At 37.6% G+C, this 17417-nt stretch overlaps 1 protein-coding gene across 44 annotated transcripts in view; it reads left to right on the forward strand.

The window, feature by feature from the left end:
• AHI1 (Abelson helper integration site 1) overlaps positions 1 to 17417 on the forward strand; it is a 193900-nt gene that overhangs the window by 82919 nt on the left and 93564 nt on the right. For 35 of the 44 annotated variants that reach the window (XR_014845535.1, XR_014845582.1, XR_014845552.1 and 32 more), the window contains one exon: positions 10674 to 10791. The exons of the other annotated variants lie outside the window; for them this stretch is intronic. Coding sequence is in view for 16 of the 35 variants with exons in the window: in XM_085025255.1 (XP_084881381.1) it covers positions 10674 to 10791 (118 nt within the window). In the remaining 19 variants the exon portion in view is untranslated. The remainder of the gene's footprint in view (positions 1 to 10673; positions 10792 to 17417) is intronic. 44 annotated transcript variants of the gene reach the window in all.

A 17417-nucleotide genomic window follows, 5' to 3' on the forward strand; every position in this document is an offset into this window, starting at 1 on the left:
GCACCATTTATTGAAGAGACTATTCTTTCCCCCATTGAATGGCCTTCAAACTCTTGTCAAAAGACTTTAATCTTAAAAGCAGAGGACATTTATGTGGCTTTTTGTCTGTTACATCCAGAGTAAAAAATTTTTACCAGGTACCTAAGGTTTTTCTTCCCTAAATCCCAGCCAGATTTTTATATTGTTGAAGATTTATTCCTTTTTTCCCCATTAATATTCTTTCAACAATATTTACTGAGTATTTACCAAGTTTGTGTGTATGTGTGTGTAAGTATAAGTGCACTTGCAGGTACAACAGTGAATAAAAACGTTATTGCAGGGAGACACACAGTGAGAAAGGAAATAAGATGATGTCAGCAATAAGTGATATGAAGAAAATAAAATAGGCCCACAAGACAAAGAATGACTGGAAGGGGAGGTTATGGTCTCAAAGGATAATCATGGAAGACCTGTTTGCAAGGATCTCTTCTGTGGGAGCTAGACCTGTCCTGCAAAAGTTCTCATCTATTAATAAAACCGGCATGCTGGAAGAGCAGAAAAAAGACCACTGAGCTTAAGTGGGATAGTGAGCAAGTGGGGAGGAACAGTGTTTTATGACAAGGCTGGAGAGGTGATCAGGAGATCGTGCATGTTTTTTAAAGGGCCTTGTAAGCATGGTGATGTAGGGAGGGAAAATTGCACCTTGTACCCTTCTAGGTTCCGTGGCTTGTCTAAGGATTAAATTGGTATAGACAGATTAGCAGGAAAAAAATACAATTTTAATCACATGCATACCTGAGCCCCTCAAAGATATGGGATTCCAAAGGCTGCCAGGTGAATGACGCTTATATACCATCCTGAGCCTAGGAAAGGGATGGGGAGTCTGCGGTTTCAAAGGCAGAAGGCAATCCTGGGGAAGATAAGGGGAGGAACTGGTTGGTAGACAAGGTTGCCCTGTATGCAGGTAAGTCTTTCAGGTGGAAAAGTTATCTTCCTGGTATAGACCCCATTTCTAATATATTTTTCCCTTACAAAAGGATAACTTCGATTCTGTTTTCAGAACTCTTATGTCTGCAGTTTCTCAAAATAATCTTTATGCCAAAGAGGCATGTTTTGGAGTAGCATATTCTGCTCTTTTTCAGGAAGGAGTTTAGGATTTTTTTTTTCTTTTTTTCTTTCTTTTTCTTTTTAGGGCCACACCATGGCATATGGAAGTTCCCAGACTAGGGGTCTAATGGGCGCTACAGCTACCAGCCTGTGCCACAGCCACAGTAATGCCAGATCCGAGCCTGTCTGTGACCTTCACCACAGCTCATGGCAATGCCGGATCCTTAACCCACTGAGGAAGGCCAGGGATCGAACCTGCATCTTCATATATACTAGTCAGGTGTGTTAGCACTGAGCCACAACGGGAACTCCAGAATGTTGTTTCAGAGAAACAAGTGATTGAGATGGTTAAGCTGGAGGGAATGTGAGGATGGGGAGTAACGGTCTTCAATTCAAGAAAGAGGGTATCGTGGCCTGGACTAGGATGGTATTAAAAGATAAACCAAGGTGTATTAAACTTTTTAAGAGTTTTTTCCTTTTTTTCTCTTTTGAGCAAAAATGGATTCGAATTAGGTAGGGCCAAGCCAGAAATCGTTAGAAGCATTTCACCCTCAGAAGCTGGGGAAAGACTTCTGTAGAGAAAAGGCAGCAGCGAAACAAGGAAATTATTGATTGGCTGTAGTTTAAAGCCTCATTGGCTCTTTGTGATTAGCTCTCCTTGGGTTTCAGTTGTGTAACCTTGAAGTCCATTATAGGCTTAGATTTTAGTTTGCTTATGTGGTCATAGGCCACTCTGGCATTCAAGCCACCTCGGTCTGATGATCTTGATTCATTAGTTTAACGATAGTAATAATGGAAATGCAAGCAGTGGACAGATTTGGGAGATATTTTAAAAGTAGATTCAACACAACTTGGTGATGGATAGGTATGGTGTAAGTGAAAGAAAGAGAAATTAGGAATAACTTCTGTGTTGTTGCTTTCAGCAACAGTATAGATGCTGGTGGTGCTTTGAATGCTATGAATACCAGAGTGGAGTTTTCAATATGAATGTTGCTGAGAAGTAGGCAATTGAATATATGATTCTTGAGCTCAGGGGAGAAGTCAGGGCTAAAGTCACATTTGTTTAAAACTATCAGATTTGGTAAGATCACCTGGGGCGAGAGTATAGCTGAATACCTCAGGCACTGGTCCAGAAGAAGGTATGTGAGGGAAGCCCAGAGAAAGTATTTTAAGAAAGAGAAGTGATAAGCTGTCACATGCTACTGAGAGAATGAGTAAAATGAGGACAGAAAATTGGCACAGCGACGTCCTTTGGTTACCTAGATGAATGCTATTTTAGTAAGTGGCTGAGGCAAAAGTACAAGTGGAGAGAATTGAAGACAGAATGGGAGATGATAAAATAGAGACTGTGTAGACCATTCTTTGAAGAAATTTTGAGTGGGGAGCAGAGAAACAGAACTGGAGGGGAATATTAGATGAACAATATTAAAGCATGTTTATTTGCTGATAGGAATAATTCATTGGGGATGGGGAAGCTGATAGCATACCGTGGAAGTGGTAATTGCTGGACTCAAGTCCTTGAAAACGTGAGAGGGGGTACCTGTGGAGAAGCTAGCCTTAAGAGGTGGGATTTTTTCATCCTTTCTGATAGGCAAATAGATAGAAATTGTGGGTAGATGCTCAGATAGAGAGTTGATGATGGGAAGATAAAACTCTTCTCATCTGAAGGCTTCCGAGATAGTAATTGGTATTAGAAGTTTTGCATTGCTCTGAATTGCACAAGCCCTAGAATATTTACACATAAATTTATAATTTAGAATTTCTTTTTTCTTTGCTTAGGGGTGGATTGATGCATATCAGAAATAGTATTGCCTGGAGTCTGTTTCCATTAAGCTTTGTATGATTCCTCAAAAATGGAATTAATCTGTTTCTCTCATGTTCCCAGACATATTTATTCATACCTGGCATGTTATATAATTGGGCTTATTCTGCCTTAAATTATAATTAATTTCATCTGTCTTTTCCAGAGTGAAATTATGAATTCCCTACGGAGGAGCAATTCTTTCTTTCCTTTATTCCTCCCTCCCTCCCTTCATTCTTCCCTTTTAAAATTTTACATAGTATCGCTTCCACTTCTGATCTTTACACATCTGAATTTCTACACTCTTCGTAAGCTTCTTGAAACGAGGGGACTTCTTTTTTTCAATTATTAATATCACGTACCCTAGATGAATATAAATGCAACCAAGCTAAAGTCTATTGAAGAATGCTCTAAGATGAAGTCATGGTCTGTATTATAGTTTAATCTGTTTAGGAACATTTCATTCTCTGAAAAATAAAAAGGTTTAAAAAATAGAGAATCTAAAGAAAGTAAGTTTTTTCATCTCCTTCACAAAAAAGTATTTTGACAATACTTGGAAGACTGGCTTGACTATAAGAGTACAAGCTACAATAGGCCATAAAAATAAGTTATGGAATTTCACTAGAAATCTTAGAAAACAGGAAAAATCCTTGTTTTAGGAAAAACCAGTTTTGTTCCCATCTCCTTTGTTCTCACACTACCGCCCTACTCTGACACTTTGGACACCAGATGGGTGCCCTACAATTTAACTCCCTTCTGACACTGTTTACCTGATGATAGAGTCAGATCGTACAAAATAAAGGCTTGATCCCATACGACTGCCCACCCTCACCCCCTTCAGATGCCAGTTGAAAATCTAGGTTACTTGTGCTTCTGACCAATCAACTATAAATCGGGATTCCCAAGATCCCCTCCTCGGGTTTAATTAATGTACTGAAGCAGCTCATTAAAGTCAAGAAAATAGTGTACTTATTGTTTACCAGGTTATTATAGAAGGATATGATAAAGGATCCAGATGAACATCCAGGTGGAAGAAATGCATAGAGCAAGGCAGGTAGGAAGGGGCAAGGATCATCGTCCTTGCCTTCTTACTGGGTAGGACATTCTCCCAGCACCTCCACGTGTTCACCATCCTGGAAGCCCTTCGAACTCCATATAATTGAGACTTTTATGATGGCTTCAGGTAGGCATGATCAGCTAATGATTCAGTTTCCAACCCCCTCCCTTCTCTGGAAGGAGAGTGGGACTGAAAATTCTAAGCTGATCATTTCTTGGTCTTGCTGGTGATCAGCCCCATCTTGGAGCCCACCAAAAGTCACTTCCCTAGAACAAAAGACATTCCTATCACCTAGGAAATTCCAAGGGATTTCCGGGCTCAGGTTTCAGGAACTAGAGTCAAAGATAAAATATAAGAACAAAAGATGCTCCTGGTGCTCTTATCACTTAGGAAATTACAAGGGTTTTAAGAGTTCTGTGCTAAGAACTAGGGCCGGAGACCTATAAATATATTTTTGCTATTATTTCACACTCCCATTTCTAAATTTCAGTGAGTATTAAACCACGTAAATTAGTGTATTTCTTACTTATAAGCCCATTATTCTGTGATTCTTACCATCAGAAAGTTATTTCCATTTAAGAAGTCATGAATACAAAGCCACCATAAGTTTGGGTGAGGTTTTAAAGCATGCACTGCTCTCCTGTGTATTAATGCTTTTAACTTCCTTATAGTTCTTATTAGTGCAGTACCAGCCATTTACTAAAGAAAGATAAACAAAACCTGTTCCTTACCTTCAAGAAGATTGCAGTCTGGTGGATAATAACTAACAAAATAAGTAAGCATACTCAAGTGTTACCAGTGCTGGGAATGATGGAGAGACAAAGGAAGGAGAGGCAAGTTCTTTGGGAGAGTCTGAAAGGCTTTTCATACATGATGTAATCCTTGAGCTTAAGCTTGAAAAAGAAGTTAGCATCTTTAGGAGGCTGGAGCCAGGAAGGAAGCCCATTCCAAGAAGTAGGAACACCATGAACTAAGTCACAGAGACATGAAACAGCCTGGCATGTCTAGGGAGCTATGTGCAACGTGTCGTAGCTGGAACATAGAAGATGGAGGAGCAATGAGGTTGAAAAGCTAGGTAGTTGTTAGACTATAGAAAGCTTTGTATGCCATACTAAAAAGGATGGATTTTATCTAGTGGGACAGTTGAAGAGTTTGTTTGTTTGTTTGTTTGTTTATTATTATTTCCTCCAACACACTTTTTTCCCCGCTATACTGCATGTAATTTTTTCTCCCACTGTCACTCTCCGTTGTAAGTATCTAGACATGATTCTCAGTGCTACACAGCAGGATCTCATTGTTAATCTATTCCAAAAGCAATAGTTTGCATCCATTAACCCCAAGCTACCAATCCCTCCCACTCCCTCCCCCTCCACCTTGGCAACCACAGGTCTATTCTCCAAGTCCATGATTTTCTTTTCTGTGGAAAGGTTCATTTGTGCTATATATCAGATACCAGATATGAGTAAATTGATGGTTTTAAACAGAAGTGTTACTCAATAAAAGTAGCATTTTAATTTATTTTTTATCTATTTATTTCTTTTTAGGGCCACACCCACATCATATAGAAATTGCCAGGCTAGGGGTTGAATTGAAGGTGTAGCTGCCTGCCTACACCACAGCCACAGCAACACAGCATCTGAACCGCATCTGTGACCTACACTACAGCTCACAGCAACACCAGTGAGTGAGGCCAAATATTGACCCCACATCCTTATGGATACTAGTGGGGTTTCTTACCACTAAGCCACAACAAGAACTCCAAAAAGTATCATTTTAGAAAAATCATCCTGGTAGCAGTAGAGAAGGAAGAATTAGAGAAGAGACAAGAAGCAGGGAAACAAATCAGGAGACTGTTGCAGCAACAGCACCGACCATGGAGGAGTGGGAGCCGATGCCAGAGCCTCTGCTTGACTTAATGAGTCACTCTGCATGGATTGTAAGGAAACGGCCCGGGGTGATAGGGTGATGCCCATCTGTCTGGCTGCAGCAGCCTGGGAGGACGGTGATAGCTTTCTCTCGGAAGGTCAATGGTGGGGGTAGGGGTGGGGGGTAGTTTGGTTCTGAATTTCCAGATCAGAAGAGTTTTAGCTTGGAGACTTGCCAGCATAGAGGGCAGATGAGGTGATGAAAACAAACATTAGTGCCCAGGATTGTCCCAGGTGTGAGGGAAGGAGAAGGCCCCGTGGGTCTAACAAACAACACTGATAAGCAGTGGCAGGATGACTAACAGAAAATGTTTTTCCAGAAACAGGAAAACTGATTGACAGTGTCAGATACTTCAGAGGCCTAAATGAATCCACTAAATTTGATGGCTTGCCGCAATGACTGTAACTTCAGATTTAGTGTTCTGATAGAGAAAAGCTTTGTCTTAGCTGCTTGAAAGTGAATGGTTGAGGTATGTGGCTAACAGTTACATGTTATTTTTCAAGAAGTTTAACTTTCAGTGAAGCTTAAGGAAATTATGGAATCACAGTTAAGAATTTTTGTTTTTGTACTCAAGTAGAAAGATTCATGCTTATAGCCTGTAGGGAAACAGCCAGTAGAAAATTTGGAAGAGCTCTAAGGATATCCCCAAGGGGACAGCTGGAGGGATTAATCTCAATGGAAGAGTACCTCTTTCCCTGACACCAAAAGAAAAGAGAGGAGGGTAGGTGAAAGAGGTATATTCTTGGAAGTGAGGGTTTCAGGAGGTTCAAGACCAAATTTTCTCCCTGGAATAAAAAAAACATACTAAGAGAGAAGGAACATAGAGGTTTGCATTGCACAATGCATTGAGATCAGTTGCCTTTCTCCAAGGCATATTGCTACTAGACAGGTGGTTTGAACCAGGACTAGATCTTAATTTTGAGCTTCACACAGGGGAGTCTGTCAGTAATCTTTGAACCACCAGTCCTTGGTATAAGTAGCAAAGGCTCAAAAGGTCTTGATTAAATATTACAAAATAAAATTTTGGGAGTTCCCGTTGTGGCTCATCAGAAATGAACCCAACTAGTATCCACGAGGGTGTGGGTTTGATTCCTGGCCTTGCTCAGTGGGTCAAGGGTCTGGCATTGCCAGGATCTGTGGTGTAGGTTGCAGGTGCTGCTCAGATCTGGTGCTGTGGCTGTGGTGTAGATCATCAGCTGCAGCTCAGATTCAACCCCTAGCCTAGGACTTCCATATGCTGCAGGCGCGGTCCTAAAAAAAAAAAAAAAAAATTGTTGTGGTTGATCCCAATTTGAATTCCGGTTTAGTTAATACAGTGATGAACTGGTTTTGGGGGTGGGAATTTTCTAGCACGTTATCCACTGTAAAAATTTCTCTTTAGTAGTAACACTGTTTCTTTCTAATCCCTCACTTCACTGTCCCAACTTGTAAGGAAAACATCTAGGACCTAGTGGTCATGTTTGAATTTCTCTCTATGACACTCATTTCTTAGGTTTTACTAACCTAAAAATCATGGAAATGCAGGCTGCTTTTAGAACTTATAAGAATGTTAAGATACCTGACTTCAGATAGCTTGAATCTTGCTTTGGCTCAAGTTTTCTGCTTAACAACTTTAATATTGGGGATTTTAATTTTTACAACAGACATATAATTTGCAACAAAAACATTTCCTAGGTACTGGTTTTTGAAATGTCTTCAAATTATGTGCATTTATTGCTTGAATTTAATGTAAAAAATAGTTGTTTGGCGTGAGGGGGACAAATTTGTGAACATAAATATATTGACAGTATCAATATCTTTTCTGTTATCATTTAAAACCAATTCGAAGTGTCTTCACAACTTGAACTTTAAAAAAAAATTCTTCAGGTGCATGTAGCATATATATGAAGTCAGCTGAAATGATTAGACTTGTATGTATATGTGGAAATGAGTGTTCGTCTCACCCAATGGTTTTAAAATTTAATCACTAAAGGTAAACTAATGCTAGCCTGTTTAGTTTTGTGCATTCGATTTTAGGTTAGAGCAATGACCTTTTTAACGTGGAAATTAACCTGCTTGTTGAGAATTAGTATTTCCATGTTTTACAGAAAGCTGTTTATACCCTGAAAGAGTAGATAAAAGAGTTTTGTGATTAACTTGGCAGTTCTAGATAGGTTTTTGGTTTTTTGATTTTTTTTTTTTTTTTGCTCCATTGTGAATTTCATTCAATTTTTATGCTTTTAGTTTTCCAAAGTATGGAGGTATTAAACTAACTTAGGCAGACTGTGGTTTTTGCATGAAGCAAGCAGAAAAGTGTGTTGTAAAAAGAGGATAAATGGTTGTAGGGTAGACTCTCTTAGCCAACCTTTCTTTCTGTTGTTGTAAAATTATTAAGCAATTCTTTTCCACAGCATATATTACAAAAATAGATATTGCTTCACTCTATTTAATGGTTGTTATTATTTTTCTTCCTCTAAATGAACTAGTGGATAAGTGTAAGCTAGCTTTGAGAATACGTCGAGTTCTAATTTCAGATCATTATATTAATTAACAATTATCCCAAACCTTAGAAATTGAGTTATCTGCTCTGTTAGGCCACTCATCACTTTATGGATATTTGAATAGTCTCTAAAGAAATGTGTCAAGAAAAAGCAGGTTTATAAAAATGACTAGGAAGAACATGTAACTGTAGATTATAGTTATTTTTTTTTAACTGCATTTTACTTAAAAAGAGTGACAAGTCCTTCTAAGTAGAGACATTTAAGTATCCACTTCTAGCTTTCCTGGTATTCATTTTTATTTTAGCACAAGTAAATGTCTGAAGAGGGAGACTGAAGAGCAGGTGTGTGTGTGTGTGTGTGTGTGTGTGTGTGTGTGTGTGTGTGTGTCCAACATACACCTGTTCTTTTGCACCAGATTTCAAAATGTGTTGTTTGACACATAAGGATAAAAATTTTCAAGAACACAGAAGTAAAACCGAAAAAATGATTCTAAAAAGAGAAGTGGATTAAATAGTTAAGTGATAAATATATCATTTTGCATATAGTGCTTCCATTTAAAAGCATAGCACAGTGAAAAATCTACTGCATCATCTTACTGCATTACACCTTTCTAATACCTTGACTTCTACTGATATTTAATAATAATAACTGGTATTTATAGACTTGCTTTGTATAGCACTTTATGGTCGCCTTTGCCAACATATTCTGTTTAATCTGTTTCTTATTTACTGTGTTATTTAGTGCTGTATGGTCAGCCTGTGTGAACAGCACTTTATAATACCGGTTCATCTTTATTGCTCTTCAGCACATTTTCTTTGAGGCATACATACTATTTTTATTATCTCCATTTAAATATGAAAATGAAGTTCAGTGATATTAGGTGATTTCAGTGTTACTTTAGTTATTATGTTAATATAGGTAGTCAACATTAATTTCGTTCAATGTTTAATAATGGCTCCTGATAGAATTTTTTAAAAGCTGGGTAATTTTTCTTAGCATTGGTATGACATTTGACCTCATCTAACTACTTTGATAAATATTTTTATTTTTTATAAGATGATACCATAACAGTTTAGGAACCTTAGAACTGATATGGTCTTAATTGAGTTTTTTCACTAAATTATCTTTTCTTCAAGAGAAAAACTTAATCTGAGATACACCATTTACTATCACTGTTTGAAAGAAGAGAAGCATTTACAAACACTATGTAAATAATGATTCAGATAAAGCGCATGTAACCACACTCACTACTATCATATATAGAATAACAAAAGGAAATTTTTAAATGCTAATACAGTAGAAATCTTCTGTGTAGTTTTATTTAAAATAAAAGATACAAGCGGTTTTCATATACTAATATTTATATACCATAAACTATCATTTAACAGTTTGTTAATTCACAGATTATTTTTATAGTAAATTAGAAATATACATTTTTTCAGACTTTTCAAAATCAGATCACATTTTATTGTGATTTTTGAAAGTGATAAATAAGGTATAATGAATGATTTATTAATAAGGAACAAGAGACTTGATCACTGCTGAAATTAAGTCTGAGTTACAAGATGAATTTACTAATTAACTAAACATTTAACATTTTTTCTATGAATTGTATTTTTCTACAATTGCTGTAGTTACAGTGTTGCCCTTGTCATGCATTTCATATCTGTGAGACTGCTGTACTCACTCAGTTATAGTAGGATTTTGGTTCTGTGGAACATTGTATTTACTTACGGAAATTTTGCTTGTTCATTATTTTACTGCTGTTTTTTGAAATTGTCTTAAGAATGAGGCTTTTTGATACAGCGGAAACTATTTCACTTGGCAGATTAGGTTACAGCTGTGTTATCTATGTCACCATAATGTATATAAACACGAATATTACAGGTGTTTTCTGTGCAGTCTCTGAAAAGGAAGTACCTGCTCTTTCACAAAATGCTAGAGAAGTGTGGGTGTGAAATATTTAAACTCTTTCTTAATTGAAAGCAGTCAAGGAGTCATGTATTTTTGCATAACTTTTAAGAACACTCTAAGTTATGAATAAAGTCAATTCCGTGATTAGCAAACTTATTTTCAAAGTAAGGCAGATTGACTTTCATACAGTAACGCTTTCATTACCACTATTCATTCCTTCCTTGATTAAAAACTAGTTTTGTAAAAACTACAAAGTTTTGTAAACTCTAAAGACTAAGCATATAAATCATTACCACTCCTTTTGACATATGTCCTGGTTTGCATCAAAAGCAAATATTTCTCATCCAGTTTTTGCATCAGTAACCCAGGAAATTACACTTTCGTTTCTGATTTGCCTTTCCTATTACAGGTCAACAAAAATCTCTCATTTACTTCAACATCAGCCTCCTCACAACAGGCTAAGTCAAAACAATCAAACATGCTGGATGCTCATCAGATTCTGCGTCAGTTTGGTTTCACTCAAGCTGGTGAGCCCCTTTCTTACTTTGGCTGTTCTTTAAATGTTCAGATGCTATTTTTTCATGGGTATCATTTATTTCACTTCAGAAACATGGCTCATAGCACTGTAACGGTCAATTTTGACACTTGAATTATATCCCAATCTTTTTTTCCTTTAAAAATTACTAAATTATTTTAAAAGCAAATTTGAATTTGTTAGCTTTAATAGTAGATACTCTCAACCTCTATTCTACTGAGTGGATAATAATTTGAAAGTAGCAAAACATGTGAAATTTAAATATGTATAATATTAAATCTGATTCAGTTTCCCTTGGGTAATACCCAAGGAACCATAGTTTATGGATAGTTGCACTTTATATTTCATTTCAAGGAAAGCTCAGGTAGAATGCATTTTGGCAGGAACAGGATGCATCCTGCCAGTGATATCATGTTTCTTTAAAATTGTCAAATTAACAAAATATGCAAAGAGGCTAGTTATTAAAATGTATATCAGTCACAGAGTTGAACTATACAGTTGCAAATTTTTAGGCTGATGTTTTAAGTTAATTTGAATAAGGTTTTCAAAGGATATCAAAAAGCATCAGATGATAAATGTATATTTTTGGTATTGAAAGATTACAATTTCTATTCATTAGGTTTTTTACAGTATTGTTTCTATTATTGAATTCTTTTAGAAAGATGAGACAGCTGAGAATAACAAAACAGTTGTCTTTGACAGAGAATTATAACAGAAGAAACTTGAGCTTGAAAAGATTGACATAATTTATTTAGAAACTTGGGAGCAATACTACTTTTCTACTTTGAAAGTATTTGGAGTTTACATAAGCAAGTTATTTTAATACTGCTACATTTTAATATCACTGACCTAGTTACCTACTACAGGGGGAAAATACCTGGATCAAAAACTCTTATGTTCCAGTCCTGGCTGTGCCTTTTATTATCCTTGCTACACAAATGTTAGAATCTTCATTTGAAAACTAGAAATGATGTTTACATTATATATTGTTGATGTTCAAATCACATAGCACATATGAAAACATTCTGCAAGTACAAGGTGCTGTGTGAATGTAACGTACTTCTGTTGTAACTATGCTGAGTATGTGCATGTTAGCTTTGAAAATACTTTGAGTTCTACTTTTAAATCACTGTAATAATGAACAATTATCCCAAACCTTAGGAATTTTAAATTTCTAGTATTTCAGTTGTCCGGCTGAAGTTAGAGCAGTAGTTTTGTTCATTCTTGTGTGCAGTGGAGGGCATACCACGTGCTCCTCCTGTAGACTCATTCCCTACCCTCTAACTCGATACTTGGTTTGCCTTCAGACAGTCATTTTAAAGGCTAGGAGGGAGGGTACCTGTCTCTACCACTTCATCCCTGTCTTTCTGCTGAGGTCCAGCATTCCTCTCGGAACAAATCCTTCATTCCACATTTCAGGATTAAGGGCATAGAACCTAAATTTCTGGTTGAGTTAGCAGATTGATTGCAGTTCACTCAAGTAGGGTCTTAAGTTTATCAACCAACAAGGTGTAGATAGGAGATATAAAACTCTTTCTTTTTCTGTAAACGGAAGGAGCAGAGAGGATAGATAGGAAGGTCTTTGAAATGGAAGTATGATTATCACTGTGACAGATAAAGAATAAAGATAAAGAATAAAAGGAAAGCCAGATATGATAAAGGCAAGGTTTGCAAACGTCACAGTTACACATAGGATTAGCTGCATTTACCGTCAGCTTTCTGTGGGTAAAGAAGTGGGCCTTGAGTGGGGCTTTTATATCATGTGTGTTCCTCCATGCATATGCTGTCCCGGGAGCATTGCCATTAAGCCATTTAATACATGGTAACACTGCTTTGTTTGACTTTTAGTTATTAATATGCATGACCTCATTTTAAGGCATATCCTTCCTAAAAATGTATTGAGATATCACTGTCTAGAAAAATTATGAAAGCAGAATATGTAGTCCACTGCAAAATGGCCAGATCCATCTTATTCAATAAGATGATAGTCTTTATAGAAAAAAAATCCTGCTGGGAAATTAGGCAACAGGTGAACTAGTTTCTACACTTCAAAACAACTATAGAATCTTTAGCGATTTCTTCAGGCCTCAGTTTTTTCATCCCTGCACATAAATGAGCGCTCTGGCTTTGGTGAGTGTCTGTCTTGAAAATTCTGTGAGTTTATTCAATAGTCAAACCAGGTGGGGTTTTTTGGTTTTTTATTTTATTTTATTTTTATTTTTTAGGGCTGCACCCACAGCATTTGGAAGTTCCCAGCCTAGGGGTCCAATTGGAGCTGCAGCTGCCAGCCTATGCCACAGCCATAGCAGCGCAGGATCCTTAACCCACTGAACAGGGCCAGGGATCAAACTCGCATCCTCATGAATACTAGTTGGGTTTATTACTCCTGAGCCATGATAGAAACTCCCTCAGACCAGTTTTAAAAAGGAAGAAGTATTTAAGTGTTCTTGATTGTACAAATAATCTGTTAGAATCTGAAATAAAGGACTGTGGAAACAAGGCAGATAGGGTGTTTAAAAATAAAAATCTTACTGAAAATCTCTCTAAATGTTCAGGTGATATCTGTAGTTGTTTGGCTTTGTACAGTATGAAGAAAGGCTGCCTACAGAGTACTAGCCAATATGGGCCCACTAGCCTTCATGCTAGAGGCTTAAGAGGTTAAAACATAAATTTAGGAGTTCCCATCATGGCACAGTGGTTAACGAATCTGACCAGGAACCAGGAGGTTGCAGGTTCAATCCCTGGCCTTGCTCAGTGGGTTAAGGATCTGGCGTTGCCGTGAGCTGTGGTATAGGTCGCAGATTCGGCTCGGATCCCGTGTTGCTGTGGCTGTGGTGTATACTGGAGGCTACAGCCCCAATTAGACCCCTAGCCTGGGAACCTCCATGTGCCGTGGGAAGTGGCCCTAGAAAAGGCAAAAAGACCAAAAAAATTTAAAAAATAAAAATAAATAAATAAAAGATAAATTTAATATATGTAAGTGAGTTTATATGCTAGAAGGCTAGATCCAGAAGTGGGTTTTTGGTCTGTTGTTAACTTCTGTTGACCTTATTCACGGTGAGCTCTGGGTAATGGAAACTGCTAGAAAAGTAAATATTTCTTTCTTCTTTGTTTTGTATTCTTCACAGTTTCTAGAATACTGCATTTATTCATTCTAAAATCATTTTAAGTAATCATTTTAGTTTGTTTAAGGCCCTTTCTTAAGGATATGGACTAAATAAATATCACAGTTTCTGCCCTCAGGGAGCTTACAGTCTGGTTGGGAAGACAGTTGAGCATGCAACTAATTATGTCACTGATAAATTCTAAAATCACAGTATAAACAAAGTGTCACTGAATAAAGAGGGACAAAGCAGCTGAGCGATTTCTCATGCTTTACATGTCCAAGTAGAACTCTTGCCCCCACACCCTGCCGCTCTGTCCGCTTCCCCTGCTCCTCACCAGGTCTTCCCACCCCAGCACTCCTGGCACATGTACCCATTTGTTTTGGTAGAACCAGAAGGCATTCGGGATCCCTCCTTCTCCCCCAACCTCCCGGCCTCCATGCTTGTCCCTTAGCTTATTCTCCCCACAGCAGACCTCATGATTCTTTGAAAAAATGCATTAGATTATGTTACTACTCTGCTTAAAACTCTTTTTTTTTTTTTTTTTTTTTTTTTTTTTTTTTTTTTTTTTTTTTTGTCTTTTTGCCATTTCTTGGGCCGCTCCCGCGGCATATGGAGTTTCCCAGGCTAGGGGTCTAATTGGAGCTGTAGCTGCCAGCCTACGCCAGAGCCACAGCAACGTGGGATCCGAGCCGCATCTGCGACCTACACCACAGCTCACATCAACACCGGATCCTTAACCCACTGAGCAAGGGCAGGGATCGAACCCGCAACCACTGCTCCACAACGGGAACTCTTGCTTGAAACTCTTAAATGACTTTCTTTAACAAAGTCCTTCCCAAGTCTTATAAAACCCTTTGTGGTCTTGCCTCTGTCCTTGTCATCAGCCGTATCAGCAGGTGAGGCTCCAAGAGGCAGGCAGCCAAACACAGAAGAGAGTTTGGCTTGGGTAGAGGGTGGTTTGAATCCTAGGTTAGCTGGAGGAAATGGTGAGATGGATCTTCAGGAAGGAATGAGTCTGCAGAAGTAGCCTGGCTCAAATTGTGCCCTACTGAGAAATCCACATTTTATTCTCCAGGTAAAATAAAGCTATCTAAGGGTATGAGGAAGAGAGATGATAAATTGTGTTTCTAAAATATAGACGGTGTCTCAGTGAGGGGTGGGTTAGAGAAGAAAAGAGCTAGATAGAATTCTTATGAAATACTTACTTTAGGAACTGCTCATTAGACTATTACTCTCGGTTTTCAATGAACAAAATAATAAATCAGCTAATTTTATTAAAATTAAAACCATAAATCTTTTCTGGGTAATTTGTGTAAGAAAGAAGATGATAAAATTGTATTTGTCAATTAGTCCTTAATAAAGCTAGGAAAGAGAGGAACTCTTCATTTTAACATTTTAGGTTAAATTGTAGGTTATAGTTCATAAACATCTCACCATATAGTGAGCATGTTATACTGCATCTCCACTGTTCCAGGCTTCCTTAGTGTAATAATGGAAATCTATCGAAACAATAACAGCAACTTCTGTTTGTATGAACATTAATTTATATGCATCTTCATTTGAGTCTCAAGAAAACTCAGAGAAGTAGGGTAAACCTAAAATCACAGAGAGGATACTCTTTGGAGAGCCTCTAGGACCTTAAAACTTTGACTGCCAATCCCTTTATGGTGAAATAGAAGCAGGGAGTGGGATGTGTCAAGTTCACGTAACTAGTGGCAATTCTGCCTTGAGCCAGATTTCCTCACTCGTTCTCACCCTCACCCCACGCTGCCTCTGCCTCTGCCTACAGGGGAGCGCTAGCTCAGAGGTGAAGTGGACCCTCGGTGAGGCTGTGCCTGGAGCCACCCCTTCATTCCTGACCCATGGTCCTCCCATTCTGCCTGGTGGACCCTCTGGCCATGGGCATGACCTTTTCTTACTAGATTTAGAGATCTGTGATAACCTGAACAGTACTCTTTCGAACAGATGTAGTTATTAAAACTAAGGTGTCCCTATGATATTTTCTGAAACTTAATGAGCTTATCTTTTTATTTAACCTTTAAATATAATTCTGTGTTCACCAGTTATTAGATTTCTTAAAGCCTAGTTCCAGTGAAACTAGTTCCAGTGATTCAGTCTCAAATCAAATCAAGAGATTCTCTGCAGGAAAATTTTGTTCTGTAATAGTTGGTCTGAATCCCAGATCCCATTTGGCCATCTCCAGAGTCCTTATTATAGCAGTAAATTTTAACATGTGGATCGTTCAGTAATAAATGAAATCAGTCACGGCTGTGAGGGTGGAAACTAGCAGGAAGTGCTCATCATCTTCGCATGTCTCTAGTTGAAGAACATCATCTTTCATTTTTGTGTACTCAGTATATCTTTGCACAGGATTGCACTAGATTCAATTAGTATTAATAGATTAGAAGAATGACACAAAATGAAATGATTCATTTTTGCTAATATGACTGTTAAACATAATGTTTGTGTCATCTTTTTAAATTGTAGACTTGGAGTTTGGGGAGGTAGAATGCAACAAGATTGTTAAAAATAATAGCTTCTGTCTTCATATTTTGTTTGCACTCTTTATTAGACCATATAATCATGTATTATTTGATGGCCAACCATTTGTTTAATCTAACTTATTACCATATCTAAACAGTCAGGATATTTCATTTAAACAAAATCATAAAATAATTCAGACAACTTCAATATTAGTTGAGAGATCTGGCAAGTTAACTTTTGCGCTTCGACATGTTGAATAATATTTGGAAAAACTATATTTTTCTTTTTATTTTGCATGTCTTTGCCAAGTATACACTTTTTCCCTTGACCAGTTCTTAAGATTAGGAGCTATTTTTCTGATTCAATTTTAATTTTATTGTTTTTAACAGATCAGTATTTCTTAAGGTTTTAACTTCTAATAGAGAAATGCAAAACTTTTTAAATAATGTAACTGAAATCTATTATTTATAGGTCATAATTTCACCAGAAATCCTGTGATATCCTTATGTAAACCCGTTGTAGAAGATAGATTATATCTAAACTGGAAATATGATGGTTCTTGTATTTCAAAGGGAGAAAAAGAAAACATTTTGACAAAAGTTAGGTTAGAATGGCTCAATAAACACAGGTGATGGTAGAAGGGAGTTTCCATTTTAAGGAAGGTAAAATGAGCTCAAACAACTTTCTTTTTTTTTTTTTTTTTTTTTTTTTTTTTTTGTCTTTTTGCCATTTCTTGGGCCACTCCCATGGCATATGGAGTTTCCCAGGCTAGGGGTCTAATCAGAGCTGTAGCTGCCAGCCTATGCCAGAGCCACAGCAACGCGGGATTCGAGCCGCGTCTGCAACCTACACCACAGCGCACGGCAACACCAGATCGTTAACCCACTGAGCAAGGGCAGGGATCGAACCCGCAACCTCACGGTTCCTAGTCGGATTCGTTAACCACTGCGCCATGACGGGAACTCCTCAAACAACTTTCTCATGCTGTCAGAATTGGCAGAGCTTCCTGCTAGTGTTACTTAATGAA

This window comes from Sus scrofa, chromosome 1 (genome assembly GCF_054392235.1).
Source record: "Sus scrofa isolate SSC_HxYL_T2T_F1_AM1 chromosome 1, Sscrofa_HxYL_maternal_Yorkshire_Landrace_v2.0, whole genome shotgun sequence".
In the NCBI taxonomy this organism is placed as follows: domain Eukaryota; kingdom Metazoa; phylum Chordata; class Mammalia; order Artiodactyla; family Suidae; genus Sus; species Sus scrofa.